General features: G+C 45.5%; 1 protein-coding gene and 1 pseudogene across 1 annotated transcript in view; one reads left to right on the forward strand and one right to left on the reverse strand.

Annotated features, from left to right (window-relative positions):
• Positions 1-23,357, reverse strand: part of LOC126153633 (uncharacterized) — a 558,426-nt gene that overhangs the window by 137,158 nt on the left and 397,911 nt on the right. Inside the window, exons 10-12 of the mRNA XM_049916084.1 lie at positions 17,121-17,291; positions 9,497-9,716; positions 5,017-5,151 (exon numbers count right to left, since the gene is read on the reverse strand). Of these exons, the coding sequence (XP_049772041.1) occupies positions 5,017-5,151; positions 9,497-9,716; positions 17,121-17,291 (526 nt within the window). The remainder of the gene's footprint in view (positions 1-5,016; positions 5,152-9,496; positions 9,717-17,120; positions 17,292-23,357) is intronic.
• LOC126164177 (5S ribosomal RNA) lies at positions 16,424-16,541 on the forward strand (annotated as a pseudogene).

Raw genomic sequence — 23,357 nt, forward strand, 5'->3', positions numbered from 1 at the left:
GCGTTCGTCTGGGGGGACGGAATTCTGGGAGCGCGTGGTAGGGGCTAGCATCTTGTTAACAGAAATACTGCAGCAGATGAACAGTATTCCGAAGAAACATGGCAAAAGAGCTCTGACATGAAATTTCCTGGCAGATTAAAACTGTGTGCCGGACCGAGTGTCGAAATCGAGACTTCTGCCTTTCGGAAGCAAGTGCTCTGCCAACTGAATTACTCAAGCACGACTCATGCCCCGTTCTGACGACTTTACCTCCGACAGTACCTCGTTTCCTACCTACCAAACGTTACAGAATTTCTACAGCGAAGCTTCCATGAAGTTTCACTGGAGAGCCTGTGTGAAGTTCGAGACATAGGAGACGATGAACTGGCAAAGTAAAGCAAAGAGGACGGGTTGTGAGTCATCCTTGGGTAGCTCAGTTGGTATACCACTTGCCCACAACGGGCAAAGTTCTCGAGTTTAGTCTCAGTTTTATTCTGCCAGGAAGTTTCAGATCAGTGGACAATCTGCTGCAGAGTGACAATTTCTTTCTGACAGCTCCGACCTACTAAAGATTCAGACGTTGCAGCAGAGTCGGTGAATTGCCTTGAGGACAGTTTTTTAACATTTCTCAGGAGGTTAGTTGGTGGTCACGAGAGTACCGGTTAATGCGATATAGAGACGTCAGAAGATACAACAGTTACGGGAAGATTTCTAGAGAAGACGGGAGGAAATTCAGTCATCGGCTTGTTGATGTTTCACATTTTTTTGGGTTGGATGTTTTGTTAAAGAAGCAGTTAAGTCACTGGTCGTTATAGTATATTTTGACAGAATTGGTGGTCGCGGGTTCTTGGCTGGAAGGAAGGAACAAGCAGCTGTTTGTGGACTTGAAAGGTAAGGACTTCGTCGTGGGACTTGGAGGTGAACAGATCAGCGCCATGCAGGCTGCACTTTCAGCCGGCGGAGCCGTCTGGGGTCCAGTGCTGGAATCCTCAGCTGAACGAGCGTAGCGTCGATTAGTTGACAGCTAGACACGAAGTCTCCACTCTGCACATATTAGCCCAAAGATTACAGTGAACATCGCTTGTAGCTCCGACATATTAGGGCGAACAAGAGTTATTAGTTAAGATTCATGACAGGTTTCAAGGTCTCATGTTCATCGGTATATCCTCAGATTTTGGGATTCTTCAGTTCTTGGTTCAGACCAACAGTCACTGTAATCAGGACACAGTCAAGTTGCGATATATTTCAGAGTCAGATGCGAGACTGCTAAGCAACTCCACCCTGTCGAGTAACTTTGTCATCTGATAGTGTTAGTTTTAGAATTCAAATCAGAAAGTATGTCATTATAACGTAGAAAATTTCATCATTGTTTTGAATGCTACATGATTCAAAACATTTTTACCAATAAACCATAGAGGGCATTTAAATCTTGAGTTTATTATCACATTCAAACCTCTTCAGTGACCTTGAGATTCACTGCTGGGGTTAAAATACACTGCTGGGTTAAAATACACTAGTGGCCATTAAAATTGCTACACCACGAAGATGACGTGATACAGACGCGAAATTTAACCGACAGGAAGAAGATGCTGTGATACGCAAATGATTAGCTTTTCAGAGCATTCACACAAGGTTGGCGCCGGTGGCGACACCCACAGCGTGCTGACATGACGAAAGTTTCCAACCGATTTCTCATACACAAACAGTTGACAGGCGTTGCCTGGTGAACCGTTGTTGTGATGCCTCGTGTAAGGAGGAGAAATGCGTACCATCACGTTTCCGACTTTGATAAAGGTCGGATTGTAGCCTATCGCGATTGCGGTTTATCGTATCGCGACATTGCTGCTCTCTTTGGTCGAGATCCAATGACTGATGGTAGACTATGCAATCGGTGGGTTCAGGAGGGTAATACGGAACGCCGTGCTGGATCCCAAAGGCCTCGTATCACTAGCAGTCGAGATGACAGGCATCTTATCCGCATTGCTGTAACGGATCGTGCAACCACGTCTCGATCCCTGAGTCAACAGATGGGGACGTTTGCAAGACAACAACGATCTGCACGAACAGTTCGACGACGTTTGCAGCAGCATGGACTATCAGCTCGGAGACCATGGCTGCGGTTACCCTTGACGCTGCGTCACAGACAGGAGCGCCTGCGATGGTGTACTCAACGACGAACCTGGGTGCACGAATGGCAAAATGTCATTTTTTCGGATGAATCCAGGTTCGGTTTACAGCATCATGATGGTCGCATCCGTGTTTGGTGACATCGACATCGCGGTGAACGCACATTGGAAGCGTGTATTCGTCATCGCCACACCGGCGTATCACCCGGCGTGATGGTATGGGGTGCCAATGGTTACACGTCTCGGTCACCTCTTGTTCTCATTGACGGCACTTTGAACAGTGGACGTTACATTTCATATGTGTTACGACCCGTGGCTCGACCCTTCATTCGATCCCTGCGAAACCCTACATTTCAGCAGGATAATGCACGACCGGATGTTGCAGGTCCTGTACGGGCGTTTCTGGATACAGAAAATGTTTGACTGCTACCCTGGCCCTCACATTCTCCAAATATCTCACCAACTGAAAACGTCTGGTCAGTGCTGGCCGAGCAACTGGCTCGTCACAATACGCCAGTCATTACTCTTGATGAACTGTGGTATCGAGTTGAAGCAGCATGGGCAGCTGTACCTGTACACGCCATCCAAGCTCTGTTTGACTCAATGCCCAGGTGTATCTAGGCCGTTATTACGGCCAGAGGTGGTTGTTCTGGGTACTGATTTCTCAGGATCTATGTACCCAAATTGCGTGAAAATGTAATCACATGTCAGTTCTAGTATAATATATTTGTCCAACGAATACCCGTTTATCATCTGCATTTCTTCTTGGTGTAGCAATTTTAATGACCAGTAGTGTAATTTATAGCGTTAGTAAATCCGTTGCGTGTATTAAGTTCATCCTTGAGTCCCAAGGGTTTGCCTGTTTTACAATTAATTCTGATTCAATTAAGTTCACTTACGCACACGGGTTTTAGCAACGCAGATGAACAAGTGCTCATACAGCTTATGCTACGCACTTCAGAGCTCATGTTTACTGGACACTTTTTCTTGTTTTGATCCATACTGCCACCTTTCAAAATATGGAATGCAAAGAGCTTGCTGTAGTAGACATTTGGTTAACAGTATCGAAGACGAAGAAGTGCTCGTAGCTCTTAAGGTATGCGTTTAAGAGCCCATGTTTACAGGACTCTTTTGTGTGAAATGATCGCTTCTGTCTTATCCCTGAATACTGACCATTCCTCTGGGGAGACCCTGTATTCAATGAATTCCATACGTGGAAGGATGTCACAGCGTAAGCGTCCAAAAAATATGACAATGGGAGAAGAGCAACAGAGCTTGACTTTTTTTTTTTTAATGAGGTGAACAAAGGCTGACTGAACGACTTCCGTTGATTGGTCGCTAAAGACGAACCTCAGATGCAGTCAGAAACCTAAAAGCGATGTTGAAGTAAAGCTATTCCAAAGACGATAGTAAGTACAAGGTGCATTCAAGTTCTAAGGCCTCCGATTTTTTTTTCTCCGGACTGGAAAGAGATAGAAACATGCGCATTGTTTTAAAATGAGGCCGCGTTCATTGTCAATACGTCCCAGAGATGGCAGCACTGTACGGCAGATGGAATTTTACCGCTAGCGGCGAGAATGAGAACTGTTTTAAATACTTAAAATGGCGACGTTTTCCTTACTTGAACAGCGTGCAATCATTCGATTTCTGAATTTGCGTGGTGTGAAACCAATTGAAATTCATAGACAGTTGAAGGAGACATGTGGTGATGGAGTTATGGATGTGTCGAAAGTGCGTTCGTGGGTGCGACAGTTTAATGAAGGCAGAACATCGTGTGACAACAAACCGAAATAACCTCGGGCTCGCACAAGCCGGTCTGACTACATGATCGAGAAAGTGGAGAGAATTGTTTTGGGGGATCGCCGAATGACTGTCGAACAGATCGCCTCCAGAGTTGGCATTTCTGTGGGTTCTGTGCACACAATCCTGCATGACGACCTGAAAATGCGAAAAGTGTCATCCAGGTGGGTGCCACAAATGCTGACGGACGACCACATGGCTGCCCTTGTGGCATGTTGCCAAGCAATGTTGACGCGCAACGACATCATGAATGGGACTTTCTTTTCGTCGGTTGTGACAATGGATGAGACGTGGATGCCATTTTTCAATCCAGAAACAAAGCGCCAGTCAGCTCAATGGAAGCACACAGATTCGCCGCCACCAAATAAATTTCGGGTAACCGCCAGTGCTGAAAAAATGATGGTGTCCATGTTCTGGGACAGGGAGGGCGTAATCATTACACATTACGTTCCAAAGGGCACTACGGTAACAGGTGCATCCTACGAAAACGTTTTGAAGAACAAATTCCTTCCTGCACTGCAACAAAAAAGTCCGGGAAGGGCTGCGCGTGTGCTGTTTCACCAAGACAACGCACCCGCACATCGAGCTAACGTTACGCAACAGTTTCTTCGTGATAACAACTTTGAAGTGATTCCTCATGCTCCCTACTTACCTGACCTAGCTCCTAGTGACTTTTGGCTTTTTCCAACAATGAAAGACACTCTCCGTGGCTGCACATTCACCAGCCGTGCTGGTATTGCCTCAGCGATTTTCCAGTGGTCAAAACAGACTCCTAAAGGAGCCTTCGCCGCTGCCATGGAATCATGGCGTCAGCATTGTGAAAAATGTGTACGTCTGCAGGGCGATTACGTCGAGAAGTAACGCCAGTTTCATCGATTTCGGGTGAGTAGTTAATTAGAAAAAAAAATCGGAGGCCTTAGAACTTGAATGCATCTCGTATGGTGTGCAAAGAGGCTTAGGTTCTGATGCTTGGTTGATCATTGTGAGGGGAAGACGATTGACTCTTTGTGATAAAAGATAGCACGTCGCCTAGCTGATCAGAGGAGAGCAGCTGGTTGTGAGATAAGGTACGAGTATAATGGTACTAGAAGAGTGGTGTCGGAACTCTTACCTGCAGACGTCTTCATTGTTCTTGAGCTTGTCCAGCAGGTCCATGTTCTCGTCGAGCAGCCGGTAGCTCCGCTCTGTCCGGACCGACTCGTTCCGGCACACGCCGCCTATGGCCTTGCGGTCGCGATCGCTTTCACTGAAAACGCGTAATTACACTGAAAGTCTATAACGAACTGAACATTACTAAAGCAAAAACTAAACGCGAAACAGTGAAAGAAAAGAAAGTATTTGATATTTTGTTCCAATTTTTCTCTCATTATTAGACTCATTCAAATGGTTCAAATGGCTCTAAGCACTATGGAACTTAACATCTGAGGTCATCAGTCCCCTAGGCTTAGAACTACTTAAACCTAACCAACCTAAGGACATCACGCACATCTATGCCCAAGGCAGGATTCGAACCTGCTACCGTAGCAGCAGCGCGATTCCGGACTGAAGCGCCTAGAACAGCTCGGCTACAGAGGGGCCGGCATTACACTCATTCTACCCCATAAATCAACTCTGGAGGATGAAAGATTCAGAGTTAAACTTGCATTTCAGATGAAGATTCGACAGTTTACTTTTCAAATCCCTTTCATAAACCGAAATCTATTGAAACCTCCTGGCGATTAAAACTGTGTGCCGGACCGAGACTCGAACTCGGGACCCTTGCCCGTCGCGGGCAAGTGCTTTCTTTCAGGAGAGCTAGTTCGGCAGAGTTCGCAGGAGAGCTTCTGTAAAGTTTTAGAAAGTAGGAGACGAGGTACTGACAGAAGTAAAGCTGTGAGGACGGGGCGTGAGTCGTGCTTGGGCAGCTCAGATGGTCAGCCGGCACGGTAGCTCAGCGTGTTGGGTCAGAGGTTTAGCTGCCCTCTGTAATAAAAAAACTGAGTTAATCGATGAACAACGAACTTAAACGGATGTCTTACGATGTCCGCCCCGAGCAGATGCAACGATCAAAAACGAACAAAATGAGATTTGGAAAAAAAAGATGGTAGAGCACTTGCCCGCGAAAGGCAAAGGTCCCGAGTTCGAGTCTCGGTCCGGCAAACAGTTTTAATTTGCCAGGAAGTTTCATATCAGCGCATACTCCGCTGCAGAGTGAAAATCTCATTCTGGAAACATCCCGCAGGCTGTGGCTAAGCCATGTCTCCGCAATATCCTTTCTTTCAGGAGTGCTAGTTCTGCAAGGTTCGCAGGAGAGCTTCTGTAAAGTCTGGAAGGTAGGAGACGAGGTACTGGCAGAAGTGAAACTGTGAAGACAGGGCGTGAGTCGTGCTGGGGCAGCTCAGATGGTAGAGCACTTGCCCGCGAGGGGCCAGGGGCCCGAGTTCGAGTCTCGGTCCGGCACACAGTTTTAATCTGCCAGGAGGATTCGTATCAGCCCACACTCCGCTGCAGAGTGAAAATCTCATTCCCGAAAACTATTCAAAATGGCTCTGAGCACTATGTGACTTAACTTCTGAGGTCATCAGTCGCCTAGAACTTAGAACTAATTAAACCTAACTAACCTAAGGACATCACACACATCCATGCCCGAGGCAGGATTCGAACCTGCGACCGTAGCGGTCGCCCGGTTCCAGACTGTAGCGCTTAGAACCGCACGGCCACTCTGGCCGGCAGAAATCTATTGATTTCATAGAAGTATTAGCAACTGGAAACGAATAGGCTCATTTACAAGCATTTATCCAGTTTTGTTTCGTCTGATTGTTCTTAGGAAGTACATGAGACTTCCTTCCTAATTTTTACGTTGCCTGTAGTGGTTAATACACCTCACGACGACACAGAACACCACTATTTTTCAGTGAAACACATTGAAAACGTACTCTCAGAAACCCTCATTACACTGATAATAGTAGCCTAACCCTGTATTTACTCGTCAACCACCCACACGAAGTTACATTCACGTAAACGACCCTGTAATCACTCAAAAACGCAATGACCATACAGTAGGTTATGGCAGTGGACAGCTACTTAGCGGTGGTACGGTAAGTTGTGAAATGTGTCACAGGTTGCTAAAGCGCATACACCCTGTGGTCCCTACCGTGTATTCTAGTAAACGCGGTGCTTACTGTTTCGGCACAGGGCAAAATAGCACTCCACGGCACACGAGAATCACTTCGTAATGACTACTGTGTGCAGAAATACTGTGTTCTTGGCTCTCTAATGTTGGCTGCTACCTGCCACAAAACAGTCACGCTCTTAAGTCTACCTGTCTCTGCTGATCCAGAACTAGGAAGCCCGGCTCAGGACGTCGTGACAAATATAATACTGTTTGCGAAAACTGGAAAACCAAAAAGGAGGCGAAGTTATAATTAAATTTATTTCACGGATTAAGGGCATAACAGTACACAAATGATTAGTATTACTGAACTTTATATACTCTCTGATCATGAGAATTCAGTACAGTGTGAAGCTGCAACGTGCTGCAACCAGAGCCTCTAGACGTCGTAACATGAAATAAAAATGGCCTAGATATGCTGCTGGGGTACGCCAATTCCATGAGGTGCGACCGAAGAGCACCGCCAGTGGTTGCACAAGGACCAGAACGAACACTTTGCCATGAGACCACATCAAAGACATACTCCACGTGTGATGTCAGCCAAACTTGCGTGTCATACGATCAGCGGTACCCATTATTATTCGAAGAAGACTTGCACATTTCTCGCCACAAATGGCTGCGCATTTTCCTGCTGAAATATGGCATGTGGAGCTGCCTGCAGGGAAGGCATAGCCTCGGCCTCTAGGACGTCTCTGATGTAGCGATTGCTGTTCTGACTGCCCCTCAGTATGTGGAGGCGAGACCGTATGTTGCAGTCAATGGCATCTCAAATCGTCACACCTGGCGTGTGTTAGCTGTGTCGCTCAAAAATGCAGTCTGCCCGATAGTTATCACCATGGTAACGTCTAACGCGCATGCTGCCACCACTGTAGGACAAATTGAGGGGGCGCTCGTCCGGAGATTACATTAAGCATGCATGATGGCGTTCACGTGCTGATGGCAGTCTGAGGTACTGTTGGCGTTCGGACAATGGAACTCGACGCAACATATCGATACCACCGTCCAGTCCTCAGCAGAAATCGTCGAATTGTCGACTCAGACAGGCCCATACCCGTTGCGTTGCTCCAATGTCGAGTCCACACAGCGGAAGATGTTGTTCTATCTGTGACAGTTACATAGACAAGTTGGCGATCATCTCGTGCTGTGTTCACATTACGTAGTCCAGTATCTACTCATCACTGTGCTTGACCCTCTTCTATCCTCTGGTTCCCCACAAGACCACAAGAATCACTATCCTAGCAGCGTGTTCTATACGACCTGCAAAGTTATGTTACGAAAAACCCAGACATCAATCATTTTGCCCTATTTTAACTCACTCAGTTGTCCACACCCAGTAGCTGAATGGTCAGCGCGACATAATGTCAATTCTAAGGGACAGGGTTCGACTCCTGGCTGGGTAGAAGATTTTCTCTGCTCAGGGACTGGGTGTTGTGTTGTCCTAATCATCATAATTTCATCCCCATCGACGCGCAAGTCGCCGAAGTGCCGTCAAATCGAAAGACTTGCACCTGGTGAACGGTCTACCCGACGGGAGGCCCTAGTCACACGACATTTATTTTACTCACTCAGTTGCTGATATTGCACCTTTTGACGTCGTCTAAGCATAGTGGCACTCGCTTGCACGTTCCCACTTCGTATGGAGGCTCTGCGTCACCTTGGCGTAACACTGACCTGTCTGCACATAAAATAGAGGACGCTACTGGGCCTAGGTGGACGCCATCTGTACTCTATTCTATCGCTTGAGCCTTGACCCGCAGTTACGCAGGGTCAGCCATCGTTAATCGGATTTGGCATGTTAATGGTTAAGGGGTGGCTGGATGCCCTTCCTGCCGCCACTTCGTATCCCCTGGGACAGAATTAGTGTACCCCAACTGTCTGCGTCGAGTGTAATCCATGGAATAGTGTTCAGATGTCTGCGAGCTGTGTAACTGAGGCGGAACATGGGGACCAGCCTGGTATTCACCTATTGGGATGTGGAAAACCGCCTAAAAACCACATCCAGGCTGGCCGGCACATCGGCCCTCGTCGTTAATCCGCCCCGGGGCCGGCGCGCCTACCCGAGTTCAGGAAGCAGCGCGTTGCGCCCTCGGCTACCCTGGCGGGGTAGGTGGACGCCATCTCTTTTCAGTCTTTATCATTTATTAAGGTTCCACTGTTCTCCACATCCTCCGATTTTGGAGTGATTCATACCACTCGTTCTGGGTGTTGCAATTTCCACAAACAGCAGTGCAATAAATGGTTAAACATTAAGAGAAATTCGACAAACGAGCGAGTGCCTCACCTTCATTTGGGTTCCATGGGTCTAGCTGACAGAAACAAAAACGTCGCGGCCTGAAGTCTACCCAGTTTCGCCTATACAGAACTAGGAAGCACCACCTCAACACGTCGTGAAAGGCAGTGAGTGTTTAAACATTTGGGATATCTTGAGCGGGTGACTGACCTGCCGCTGGAGTCTATGAGCCTGGTGACCTCGCGGGGCGCGTAGCAGTAGATGGGGGTGTGCCCCAGCACGGCGGGCGCAGCGGCCAGAGGGCTGGCCGTCTCGACCACTTCGTCCTCCACGTCCACGATCACTGCAGACGGGCCGTCCTCCGCGTCCTCGCCCTCACCGTCCTCCAGCGCGTCCGTGCGCAGGCGCGGCTCCGACACTGCCCGTCCATCTGACACCCAAAACAAACCAGGAAGTCACCACCTACAAACTCATAAACGGACAGGACGTTTATCTAGTCAATGCCGACAACGCTGATAAATAACTTGCGCAGAATAAAACAAATGTTTTCTAGTGTGTCAGATGCAGTGGCGAAAAAATTATTTATCGTTGCTGTGGTCTTCAGTCCGAAGACTGGTTTGATGCAACTCTCCAAGCTATTTTATCCTGTGCAAGCCTCTGCATCTCCGAATAACTACTGCAACATACTTCTTTTTAACGTGCTTATTGTAGTCGTCTCTTGGTCTCCCTCTACAATTTTTACACCGCATGTTCCCCTCCTGTACTAAAGTGACGATTCCTTGATGTTTCAGAATGTGTCCTATCAACCGATCCCCTCTTTTAGTCAAGCTATGGAACAATTTTCCTTTCTCTCCAATTTTATTCATCGCTTCTGTTCCGGCGTAACATCAAGCACCGGCACGTCTGCCTGGAACCTTACAGCAGAATGGTGTTTGGTTCAAATGGCTCTGAGCACTACGGGACTTAACATCTGAGGTCATCATTCCCCTAGAACTTAGAACTACTTAAACCTAAGGACATCACACACATCACCGTAGCGGTCACGCGGTTCCAGACTGAACCGCCTAGAACCGCTCGGCCACACGGCCGGCAGAATGGTGTTTACATGTCAATGGCACGTTAGATGGATACGCCGTATTCGACGAATATTTACTGTTTGCACGATATACGAGAGAGAATTGTCAGAGCATGTGCTTCGATAAGTGCCGAAGTGACAAGGAATACCACTCAATCCATGACAGGAAAATTGCAGCACCGTATTGATACCAATGGTCATCACTTCGAACATGTTCTGTAAATGGACGTTCATACCACCTTTTTGACCTTCGTTGACTTTCAAAGACCTTACTGTTACACATCATTGGATTCGTCTCAGTAGCCGTTACCAGAAAATAAGTACCAAACTATAGTATCCCATTAAAAAAAACAAAGTTGACCTTCGTATTTCTGACGCGACACCACCTAGCAACAAAAAACCAATGTGATACTATGGCCCTCGTTGTCTGATACAACTTTTGTCCCACAAACTTTTCAGTTACTATCATACTTTTGGAGTTATTATAGGTGGAAATAGTTAATGACTCACCCTGTATATTGTCATTCGTTGAAAATTAAGGTTTAACGCCCCGTGGACGACAATGTCAGTGTCGGAAACAAGCACAGATCTGGGAAGGATGGAGCAGGACGTCATCCGTGTTCTTTACAGCGGGACAATCAGAGAATTTACTTAAATCGATTTGGGGAACCAGCCGGCCGCGGTGGTCGTGCGGTTCTAGGCGCTCCAGTCCGGAGCCGCGCTGCTGCTACGGTCGCAGGTTCGAATCCTGCCTGGGGCATGGATGTGTGTGATGTCCTTCGGTTAGTTAGGTTTAATTAGTTCTAAGTTCTAGGGGACTGATGACCACAGCAGTTGAGTCCCATAGTGCTCAGAGCCATTTGAACCATTTTTTTTTTATTTGGGGAACCAAGGGAAACACACATCTGCGTGGCCTCACGGGGATTTTAACTAACATCTTCTTATATGTTCCTTCAATGTTTTATTTCTGTGTTATGCAGCTCGCTGTCACTCGTTCAGTCCCATATTGTGAATTTTCTCGATGTTATCTGAAGAATGTCTATGCTTGAAGGAAGCGATCAGTACTGGAAAATCAAGAAGACTTTTCTTCAGCGATAAACCATCTCAAAACAGCCGGCACGGTAGCTCAGCGTGTTCGGTCAGAGGGTTACGTGCCCTCTGTAACAAAAAAACTGAGTTAATCGATCAACAACGAACTTCACTGGACGTCTTACGACATCCGCCACGAGCAGATGCAACGAACAAAAGCGAACAAAATGAGATTTAAAAAAAAAAACAAAAAAAAAACATGACTCATTGGTAGGAAACTCGCACTTACACTGACTTTCAAAAATGGCTCTGAACACTATGCGACTTAGAACTAATTATACCTAACTAACCTAAGGACATCACACACATCCATGCCCGAGGCAGGATTCGAACCTGCGACCGTAGCGGGCGCTCGGTTCCAGACTGCAGCGCCTACAACCGCACGGCCACTCCGGCCGGCACTGACTTTCAATATACAGCGTGTAACAGGTGGAAGTGCCGATATTTTTATAATTGATGCCTTAATATGTACACATATCAGTGTGTTTATTTTTTCTCTGCTTCGAATGGTCTTCCTACAAGCACACCACATGATTTACTACCTGATGTTTTCTGCATGGCCATACATGCAGCACTAAGTGGACTACCCCCGGCAAACTACCCGCTGTCCAGGGAGAAAATAACACTAATGGCTCGCTCTTGCCAGAGGTACTTGGAGGTACTAACTAGCCTAAAAACATGTGACTTTTAATAGCTATAATTATCAGCTAGAAATGAAGTAAATACTCATGTATTGTTTTTAAGCGCACCATCCTCAGTCATCTATAGAAACAGCTCCAATTATATCAGTTACACCCTTGACATAGTCTGAGGCCAGGAATCAAAATGCTTTTTCTCAATTTTTATACAAGGCTTTTGTATCTTACAGATAAATCGAAACCAGTTTAACAACTGTGATATTTTATGCTAATATTTTACAGTAAAGTCATTTGTTAAATAATTTTATTTATTGCTTACAAATTAACACATACAATGGTAGTGCTTTATGAAAAGTCATATAAAAAAACCAATTCCCCAAATCAGGTTGACCCTTGAAACAGGTTATTGCGCAGGTAGCACCAATGTTATAGAGCTAAGCTGAAAGTGCAAAATGTAAGGACGAAGGTAACTTTCGCATCATGTGTTACTGCCAAGTAACATAGCTCGATGAAACTTGGACCGTACATAGGAAGAAATAATAGAGTGTAGTACAGAAGATAACTAAAAGAAATATGCAGTGAGTAGAAGAGGAATGACATTTTTATTCAAAGATTATAATTACGCCGAAGTCACCGTGATTCACGACGGTCTCCTGGAAATTATAAAAGGCGGGACATGGTTCTTTATAGGGTGTGTGATCACCATGGGTGACAAGGCATGCTCTGCAACTAACTCCCATGCTGGTCATAAGGTTGGTTCTTGTGGTAGGGCGTTCTATTCCTCCACTAGTGCATGTGATGACAGTTGGATGTTAGTTGGTGCATGTGGATGTCATGCCACACATGCCCCCAACGCATCTTACGTTTTCCCCATGGGATTTAAGTTGGGGGAACGGACAGGCCAGTTCATTCGCTGAATATCCTCTCATTCCAATAGCTCCTCCAGCTGTCCTGTTCGGTGCGGTCGCGCATTGTCTTCCATAAAAATGAAGTCGGGCCCAAAAACAGCCCCTCAAGACACGCACATGGTGAAGGAGTACTCATCATAATAACGTTGACTGGTGAGTGTACTGTGTTCAGAGCTTTGGAGGTCAGTACCCCCCCCCCCCCCCCGCATGCAACATTATGGCCCCCCACATCATAACCTTGACCTCTGGATCGTCAAAACGATCATGTTCGTCAGTATTACTGAATGCATTACGTGTTCCCACCTCTCGCCACAGGAGGGTAGGTCCAGTATTGTCAGACATGATCATTTTGGCAGCTCGGCTCTTGTGTTGTGGGAAGCCATAATCTTGCATGGGCGTAATGACCTCCAAAGCTTTGACCACGGTACCCTTACTGGTCAACGCTATTATGACACTGTAATCATTCCCCAGGTGCCTCCTTTTAGGTGTGTTTGGCCCTGACTTCGTTTTTATGGAAGACGAAACGCGACCGAATGGAACAGCACGGGTGGAGGGTATCTTGGAACGAACGGGTACTCAGCAAATGGACTGACCTGCCCATTTACCCAACTAGAAACAGCGTGGAGCATGTGTGGGATGGATTGCAGCACGTCCACACGCACAAGCGACCATCCAGCAGTTGACAGTTGCACGGATGGTGAAATGGAATGCCCTGGTACAAGAGCTGTAGCAGTTCTTTGTATGTGTGGTCCAAGTTTCATTGACCTATATTACTTCGCAGTGACACATAATGCGAAAGCTATTTCCTGCCTTAAGTTTTGCACACCAGTGTATCTTCGATGTCACTGACATCTGTATTACAGCGGGAGCAGAGTCACCTTTCCTACACACTTTTGTATTGTCTGATAATGTAATACTGGCCATTGAAACTGCACTGCATTCAAGGCGACATGAAGCAAACGTCAAGATGGTATTCTTGGATATGCAGATGACTAGCAACTCAGCGTAACCAAGCTAGGTGGAAGGTGTAATGCCATATACATTCTATGGATAAGGAAATAATACTCAGCGGCATTTTTATTCATAAATCGCTTTTGAATGTTGTTTGTTACACTTCATGTGAGATGGAGATGTGTCTACTAGCACCTTTTGGAATCTGGCAGCGACATATCATGATCTATCGGGACTGTGGTTTATCACTCCGTGACATTAGTGTTTGCGTTGATTGGAATCCTATCCAAATGTGGAATCGATGACACATTACTCGTTCGGCAGTGCAGGATCCATAGGGATGTCACGCACATTGAGTCAGGAAATGGACTCATTTGCAGCAAGACGAACATCCACATGGAGGGTGCGATCACGTCCGGATCATCACGGAATGCCTGCACCGTACCCTTTGTTGCGGCTCCAACAATGCGACAACAGAAACAAAGGCGCGCCGACAGTGGTGCGACTAACGCCAAAACTGGACACAGGAATGGTACCACGTAATCTTCTCAGACCAGTCACAATTCTCAGTTCAGATCGTGATGAGAGTATCGGTGTGGCAGCTCCAAGGAGAGCAAACGTTGTCAGATTACACTCAACATCACCATAGGCGCCCAGCGGGTGGTGGAATGGTATGAGGTATGATTGGGTATACTACACGCTCACCTCTGATTAGCATAGCCGGAAATGTGAACAGCAGCTGTTAAATTTCTAATTTGTTGAGACTGGTGGCTGAGCCGTATCTTGGAAGACTACGTGATATTATCTTTCAACAAGGTGGCACAAGAACGCATTTGACTCTTCATGTCCTGACCTACCTCGACACAGAGGGTGTTCAACTGTAGCCCTGGCCCTCACAACGTCCACACGTCCACTGAAAGCATCCTGTCATACGTTGTCATGAGACACCAACAAAGCTTCTCAGTTTTGGCACACAGTTGGAGCCAGATAGAATGATACAGCCATGTTTGTCATCCAAGTCCATTTCTGTGGTATTACATATTGATACAATGACAATGGAATTGCAAGTTTCCATCAGACTGGAATACTCTCTTTCAAATTCTGAAGGTGGCAGGGGTAAAATACAGGGAGCGAAAAGCTATTTACAATTTGTACAGAAACCAGATGGCAGTTATAAGAGTCGAGGGACATGAAAGGGAAGCAGTGGTTGGGAAGGGAGTGAGACAGGATTGTAGTCTCTCCCCGATGCTATTCAATCTGTATATTGAGCAAGCAGTGAAGGAAACAAAAGAAAAATTCGGAGTAGGTATTAAAATCCATGGAGAAGAAATAAAAACTTTTAGGTTCGCCGATGACATTGTAATTCTGTCAGAGATAGCAAAGGACTTGGAAGAGCAGTTGAACGGAATGGATAGTGTCTTGAAAGGAGGTTATAAGATGAACATCAACAAAAGCAAAACGAGGATAATGGAATGTAGTCGAATTAAGTCGGGTGATGCTGAGGGAATTAGATTAGGAAATGAGACACTTAAAGTAGTAAAGGAGTTTTGCTATTTGGGGAGCAAAATAACTGATGATGGTCGAAGGGATATAAAATGTAGACTGGCAATGGCAAGGAAAGCGTTTCTGAAGAAGAGAAATTTGTTAACATTGAGTATAGATTTAAGTGTCAGGAAGTCATTTCTGAAAGTATTTGTATGGAGTGTAGCCATGTATGGAAGTGAAACATGGACGATAAATAATTTGGACAAGAAGAGAATAGAAGCTTTTGAAATGTGGTGCTACAGAAGAATGCTGAAGATTAGATGGGTAGATCACATAACTAATGAAGAAGTATTGAATAGGATTGGGGAGAAGAGAAGTTTGTGGCAAAACTTGACCAGAAGAAGGGATCGGTTGGTAGGACATGTTCTGAGGCATCAAGGGTTCACCAATTTAGTATTGGAGGGCAGCGGGGAGGGTAAAAATCGTAGAGGGAGACCAAGAGATGAATATACTAAGCAGATTCAGAAGGATGTAGGTTGCGGTAGGTACTGGGAGATGAAGAAGCTTGCACAGGATAGAGTAGCATGGAGAGCTGCATCAAACCAGTCTCAGGACTGAAGACCACAACAACAACAACATCAGATGCCAACAGCAGTCTTGCGGGATCCGGGGCACCCAGTGGTGCACTCCTACTGAGCCACGCCTCCAGCAGTCCTGGACAATGGGCGCCCTTTGTTACCGCAATATGGGATGGGCGGTGGCAGCCAGAAGGCCCACTCGCACTTGGTCGACTCTTCCCTACGACACCATCATTCTTCCTTAATTTAGGGAGCCTAATTCTTGTCGAGATTGATAGCACGACTTTACTGCTTGCTGCATTATTTGTGAAGAGTCTTTGTGCACTTGGAGAAATACAAGTTAAGAAAATCTTCTGTTCGTTGTGTTTTGTTTTTTTTTCCTAATAACTTCTGCTTCCCTAAGACGACAATTGGGCAACGGCCTTGCCGCAGTGGATACACCGGTTCCCGTGAGATCACCGAAGTTAAGCGCTGTCGGGCGTGGTCGGCACTTGGATGGGTGACCATCTGGGCCGCCATGCGTTGTTGCCATTTTTCGGGGTGCACTCAGCTTTGTGATGCCAATTGAGGAGCTACTCGACCGAACAGTAGAAGCTTCGGTCAAGAATACCATCATAACGCTAAGGAGAGCAGTGTGCTGACCCCACGCTCCTCCTATCCGCATACTCCACTGAGGATGACACGGCGGTCGGATGGTCCCGGTAGGCCACTCGTGGCCTGAAGACGGAGTGAGTGCTACGACGACAGTTGCCGTACCACTCTGTAGCCAACCTCTCGTTGCCTTTGTGTACGAAGTTGTACCCAACAATTTCGACTCAATGTGCAGTCAGGGAAGGGCCGTTGTTACTACAAGAGGTTGTAACCCTGTGTACGAAACTGTGCACCCTGTACATTCCTACAAATTTAATAGTGTGTTGTTCCTGCTGTATGTATAAGCATAATAGGTGAAATTTCTTCACCTTCTTTTCTGGTGTTACAGTTTTAATGGGTAGCAGTGTACATCGCTACGTGCAGCTTACGTCGTCGCTTCTGTTGCGCTGGAGAAAGCGGAATAGCACTGGACTTGAACGCTCACCGACAAAAAGCTCGCAGGCTGTGTAGAGTACGCACCCTCTAGCGGGGGAGCGGCGGCGGCGGCGGCGGCGCTGGCCTCCAGCTGGGCGTCGTTGAGGGAGAGGCTGGACGCCTGCCTGGTGAGCGACAAGTTGCCGGTCGCTGCCACGCTGCCCGCCGACTTGCAGCGCGACAGCGGTGCGCCCTCGCCGTCTCGGCCGGTGCCACCTGTAACGACACAGAAAGCAGCACGTGATGGCATCAGTCACGATCCCAGTCCAGGTCCTATAAGTATGGAGCGGAGCAGCTGCACAGATTACGTGCAGCCAGTAAATATGGTACTAGGGGGAACTATTAACTAAAACGAATTTTCTTGTAACCTTTGTGGGAGTATGCACACAATGAGATATTGTGTTACGGATTTGTCTTGAAGATAGGCGGGGGCACACAGATAAACCAATCTATCTGTGTGTGACTTTGGATAGCCTGATCTGTGATCGTACGCACTAGTACGTCGTACCGGTACCGCTGACGAAAAGAAAGCGTTAAAGTAACATCTTAAGACTTCTAAATTTCAAAAAACACCCTCCAGAAGATCACAGTACCGGAACCTCTTTTATTCCAAATCAAGCACTGGACCTCTGACACATGGAAACTATGATGGAAATATCAGTCGGAAAGTAGCCTCCAGAAATAACATTTTCCGTAAACTCGTAAACAGCAAATGGGGAGCAAACCTACTCCTGAGAACCACCGCACATGCACTACACCTGCCCGATATGCATTAGAAGAACCCACGCGAAGAAAGTCGACATAAGCCTTCATGAAACATGTCGAATAACGGGATGTATGAAACCCACACCCATACCAAAGCTTTACAGAGCTGCTGGTCTTGCGAATCCCATCTCTCGAAGAACACATCACGAATTCACAGAGAGGCTCAAATGGTTCAAATGACTCTGAGCACTATGGGACTTAACATCTGAGGTCATCAGTCCCTCTAGAACTTAGAACTACTTAAACCTAACTAACCTAAGGACATCACACACATCCATGCCCGAGGCAGGATTCGAACCTGCGACCGTAGCGGTCGCGCGGTTCCAGACTGAAGCGCCTAGAACCGCTCGGCCACAGCGGCCGGCAGAGAGGCTCAGACAAATCATCAATGACTGATATCCTCTCATTGGCACTGAGAGCGAGTCTGGAAGACTGAGATCCCGTGAAAGATTCTTAAACACGGCCATTGAAGAAACACTTGAAATGAGTCTACTAGGGTACACTTACAAATGGCTCTGAGCACTATGGGACTCAACTGCTGAGGTCATTAGTCCCCTAGAACTTAGAGCTAGTTAAACCTAACTAACCTAAGGACATCACAAACATCCATGCCCGAGGCAGGATTCGAACCTGCGACCGTAGCGGTCTTGCGGTTCCAGACTGCAGTGCCTTTAACCGCACGGCCACTTCGGCCGGCGGGTACACTTACATGTGGCGCCCGAACAATAATACCCTCAGACTTCAAGAAGAATATAATAATTCAAATCCCAAAGAAAGCAGGTGTTCACAGGTGTAAAAATTACCGAACTATCAGTTTAAGTAGTCACGGCTGAAAAATACTAATACGAAATTTTTACAGACGAATGGAAAAATTGGTAGAAGCCGACCTCGGTGAAGATCAGTTTGGATTCCGTAAAAAGGTTGGAACACGAGAGGCAGTACTGACCATGCGACTTATCTTAGAAAGTAGATTAAGGAAAGGAAAGCCTACGTTTCTAGCATTTGTAGACTTAGAGAAAGCGTCAGACAATGTTGACTGAAATACTTTTTTTCAAATTCTGCGGGTGGCAGGGGTAAAATACAGGGGGCGAAAGGCTATTTACAATTTGTACAGAAACCAGATCGCGGTTATAATAGTAGAGGGGCATGAAAGGGAAGCAATGGTTGGGAAGGGAGTGAGACAGGGTTGTAGCCTATCCCCGTGTTATTCAATCTGTATACTGAGCGAGCAGTAAAGGAAACAAAAGAAAAATTTGGAGTAGGAATTATAATTCACGGAGAAGAAATAAAAACTTTGTTTGCCGATGACAATGCAATCCTGTCAGAGACAGCAAAGGATCTGAAAGAACAATTGAACGGAATGGACAGTTTCTTGAAAGGAGGATATAAGATGAACATCAACAAAAGCGAAACGAGGATAATGGAATGTATTCGAACTGAATCAGGTGATGCCGAGGGAATTAGATTAGGAAATGCGATACTTAAAGTAGGAGATGAATTTCGCCATTTGGGAAGCAAAATAACTGATGATGGTCGAAGTAGAGAGGATATAAAATGTAGACTGGCAATGGCAAGGAGACAGTTTCTGAAGAAGAGAAATTTGTTAACATTGAGTATAGATTTAAATGTCAGGAAGTCGTTTCTGAAAGTATTTGTGTGGAGTGTAGTCAGGTATGCAAGTGAAACGTGGACGATAAATAGTTTAGAAAAGAATAGAATAGAGGCTTTCGAAATGTGGTGCTACAGAAGAATGCTGAAGATTAGATGGGTAGATCACATAACTAATAAGGAGGTACTGAATATAATTGGGAAGAAGAAGAGGAATTTGTGGCACGACTAGAAGGGATCGGTTGGTAGGACATGTTCTGAGGCATCAAGAGATCACCAATTTAGTTTTGGAGGGCAGCGTGGAGGGTAAAAATCGTAGAGGGAGACCAAGAGATGAATACACTAAGCAGAACCAGAAGGATGTAGGTTGCGACAGGTACTTGGAGATGAAGAGGCTTGCACGGGATAGAGTAGCATGAAGAGCTGCATCAGACCAGTGTCAGGACTGAAGACCTCAACAACAACTAATGTAAACTAAAATGCAACTTTTATGTTATAAACGATGTATGTCTCTAATGGACTCTATAAAGCGGATCACTGACTGTGCACGACCGCACAGCCGAAGATACTGCTTCTGATCTGAGGTTGTAGGGTTGAAGTAAGAGAGCGCTTGGCGCACTGCAGTGGGTAGCTGCCTGTGAGCGAAAGAGGATGGAGTAGGCGGTTTTTGTGGTGTGCGCTGTGAAGCCACCGAGTGTTAGATTATAATTTAGGAAGTACGAGTATATGTATTATTGGAAATATAAATGTGGAAGCAGAAGTCTTCTCACAAGCAAGCTAAACGTGTTAAATATTTATGACTCTACTTTTGCCAGCGCATTAGTGTAGATGAGTTGGCTGATAATTGGCAATTGTTGAGTAACCCCACAATGTACGTAAACAGATTTTATGTAAAGGCTAGATAGATGTAATGTTTCTAAGATCTGTTAACACAGATATACGCAATTTGATTATTTGTCTTTATGCTTTTTTAGTGAGGTTAGATAATACTTGCTGAATAAATCTCATTGTTTGTGACTCAGTTAGTAAAAAGGATGTTATTTCTGAGTAATGTAAGTTCAGTTGCCAGATGTTTGGAAAGTCAAACTGAACTTCGAATACAATTTCACTATTGAAAAGGTCAGTGTCAGTAATTCAGACAAATCAGTACCGCCTCACTGTTCAGGTCATATGTTTTTCAAAGACATTGAATTTTTCTTAAATGTTTTCATTTATCAGCGAAAAGAATTTTACGTACATTTCAAGGTAATACGGCCAGCATTGCATACCGCTCAACCTGTAGCTACTATATTTTATTCTTCCAATCGCGATCCACCGTTGCTGCTTTAGAGGTAAGACAATTCTATTTATTTGTTATGTGCACAGGGAACAAAGTTACAGGTTTTGAACAGGGCCAGAGAATTCAGTACCTAAGGGGCTGAATGTATTTTGCAGTGACTGTATTTCTTTATTGGTAGTGGGAGTTGCATTGCCCAATCAGCTCGTGTAAAGTTTTTGCTAACAATAATACAGAGTAAGTACACCACTGGCAGTTACAACACGCTACACGGTAACTCCAGTTTTGTATGTATTCCCAGATGAGGCATTCATTCAAAGTACTACAAACAAGGTTTTGTGTAGAACGCTACACACCTACTGACTAATCACCAGCATACGTACTGCCTGGCGACTCCACAAGAAAGTGGAAAACAAGGAGGAGCCTGAACCGCATAAGAATAGCAGTGGCCGTGATGAAAACAAACATGATAAGGTGGGGTCATGGGAAAGTATTGACGATAAGGTCAGTGTCAGTAATTTAGACAAATCAGTACCGCCTCAATGTTCAGGTCATATGTTTTTCAAAGACATTGAATTTTTCTTAAATGTTTTCATTTATCAGCGAAAAGAATTTTACGTACATTTCAAGGTAATACGGCCAGCATTGCACACCGCTCACCCTGTAGCTACTATGCAACACATGGAACTTATCGTCCGCCCAGACTGTTCCTACATATGAAACCTCGACATATGAAACCTTGGGCGTGGCTCAATACTGTGCTTAAAGACTATGTGAGCCGTGCCGCCTCATTCGTGTTTAAATCGCCCGCCTCGTCTTCTCGAGTTGGTGGCTTCATGTTGAGTTACGTATAGGGATCTGTCGGATTGGGGGGTGTTGCGACCGAGTGGCGGTCTGCGGAGAGGACGGAAGCGGGAGTAGAGTGCGAGGAACTCAGGCGTTTCGCCGGAAGCCGTCCGAGGTCCGGGCGGGAAGTGGAGACGTGATCCGGCGCGTCTTGGAGTGAATTTTCCACCGGTACCGGGCGAGCGAGTTGGTGCGTGCGCCTTAGCTCATGATTTTCTCTTGGCGATTGAGTTATTGGTTTTGCCTGGTGGTTTCCGGACGGCAACAAACATTAAGCATGCGAATGTGAAACCTTAGCAGTGTCCGACTGACTCACATTGTTTATTCGGAACCACTGGTTTCGTGGAAGCGTCGGTTGATTTCTCCTAGTAGCGGGAACTGCCTTATTCGATCTGTAAGAGTGTGGCATTATTGCATTCCCGCTCTTCTTCTACTCCGAACTTCGTGCTTTGACAATACTGGATGAAGACGTCGGTTAACCGCTCCCCAGCTTTCGGTCTTTGCTCAGCAGTGTTCATGGAATTTTAATGAGCCTGTGTTTTCTCTGGCGTTTTCTTTGCTTACTAGTACAGATTGTACTGCACTTTGTAACTGTAGTTTTAGTCTGATTAAGTGTCTTACTGAGGGCTAAGTGAGTGCGTGAGTGTGGTACCGGCAAATAGTAGCCTCAACCTTACGCGCACTTTAAGAGTGTTTTAGTGTCGTGAATGTGTCGGCTAACTTGCTTATTTTGGTCTTATTGGAGCCTACAGTCGACCGGACGCGTGTTGAACGTGACACTGATGCGGGACCCATCAGTAGGGCAGTTGCATGGTTCTGAATGTTACGTGTTTTTTTAAAGTATACTCTGTATTTACTGTTTTCTTGTAGATAGATATTCGGCTGGAGAGCCGGGCTAACTTTAAAAACTCAAACTCACCTTGAGTAAATTCTAATGGTTACTTGATTAAAACCGTACCGCGTGTAACTTGAAAATTAGAACTGTTGCTCTATTTGTAATTTAAGAGTGTCATGTACTGAGGCTTGCTTAAGTGGCTCTCAGAAGAGCCTGGCTGCCTTAAATAAACGGCCAATGCGCCTATTCAATCTAAAGATTAGAACTGTTGCTCTATTTGTAATTTAAGTGTAGCAAGCCCTGGAGTTAATTCTCGACTCCTGGTTCGAATTTGCTTTAAAAATTGTGTCATAAAATCATCTAATCACTGCGTCGAAATCGTAACAGACTTTGAAATGGCACTAAAACCAGTCTTACACCTTTATATGTAATACACATCACCCTTAACATACATAACGGTTATAAATGGCTGCATTGTTACGCATGATACGGAACCCGTGCCAGAGCTTGTCAGATGAGTGACCCTGTGTGCAAGTTCATAAGAATATAATAATTAATAACCATTCAAAAGCCTAGATCTCATAAAATATTTTTCAGTCAAAACAACCGATTTCAACAGTCTTAGCTGCCATCTTCAGATCTTAAACCTTTTTTTTTGTAGTAAAATATGTTTATTTTATGAACGATTTCTCGAAGTCTTCAGCTGCAATTTTCTTTATTTCCTGTACTATTGTACAATTTCGTCCTTAGGCCATTTTCAAGTATTTTATGAACGATTTTTTGGTAACAGATTTTGTCACATACGTCGTTGCTGTTATATGACATCTGTTACCAAAAAATTTATGTTACCAAAAAATCATCTATAAAATAAAAATGGCCTAAGGCCAAAATTGTACAATCGTACAGGAAATAAAGAAAATTGTAACTGAAGGCTTTAAGAAATCATTCAAAA

Source organism: Schistocerca cancellata, chromosome 2 (assembly GCF_023864275.1).
Source record: "Schistocerca cancellata isolate TAMUIC-IGC-003103 chromosome 2, iqSchCanc2.1, whole genome shotgun sequence".
In the NCBI taxonomy this organism is placed as follows: Eukaryota; Metazoa; Arthropoda; class Insecta; order Orthoptera; family Acrididae; genus Schistocerca; species Schistocerca cancellata.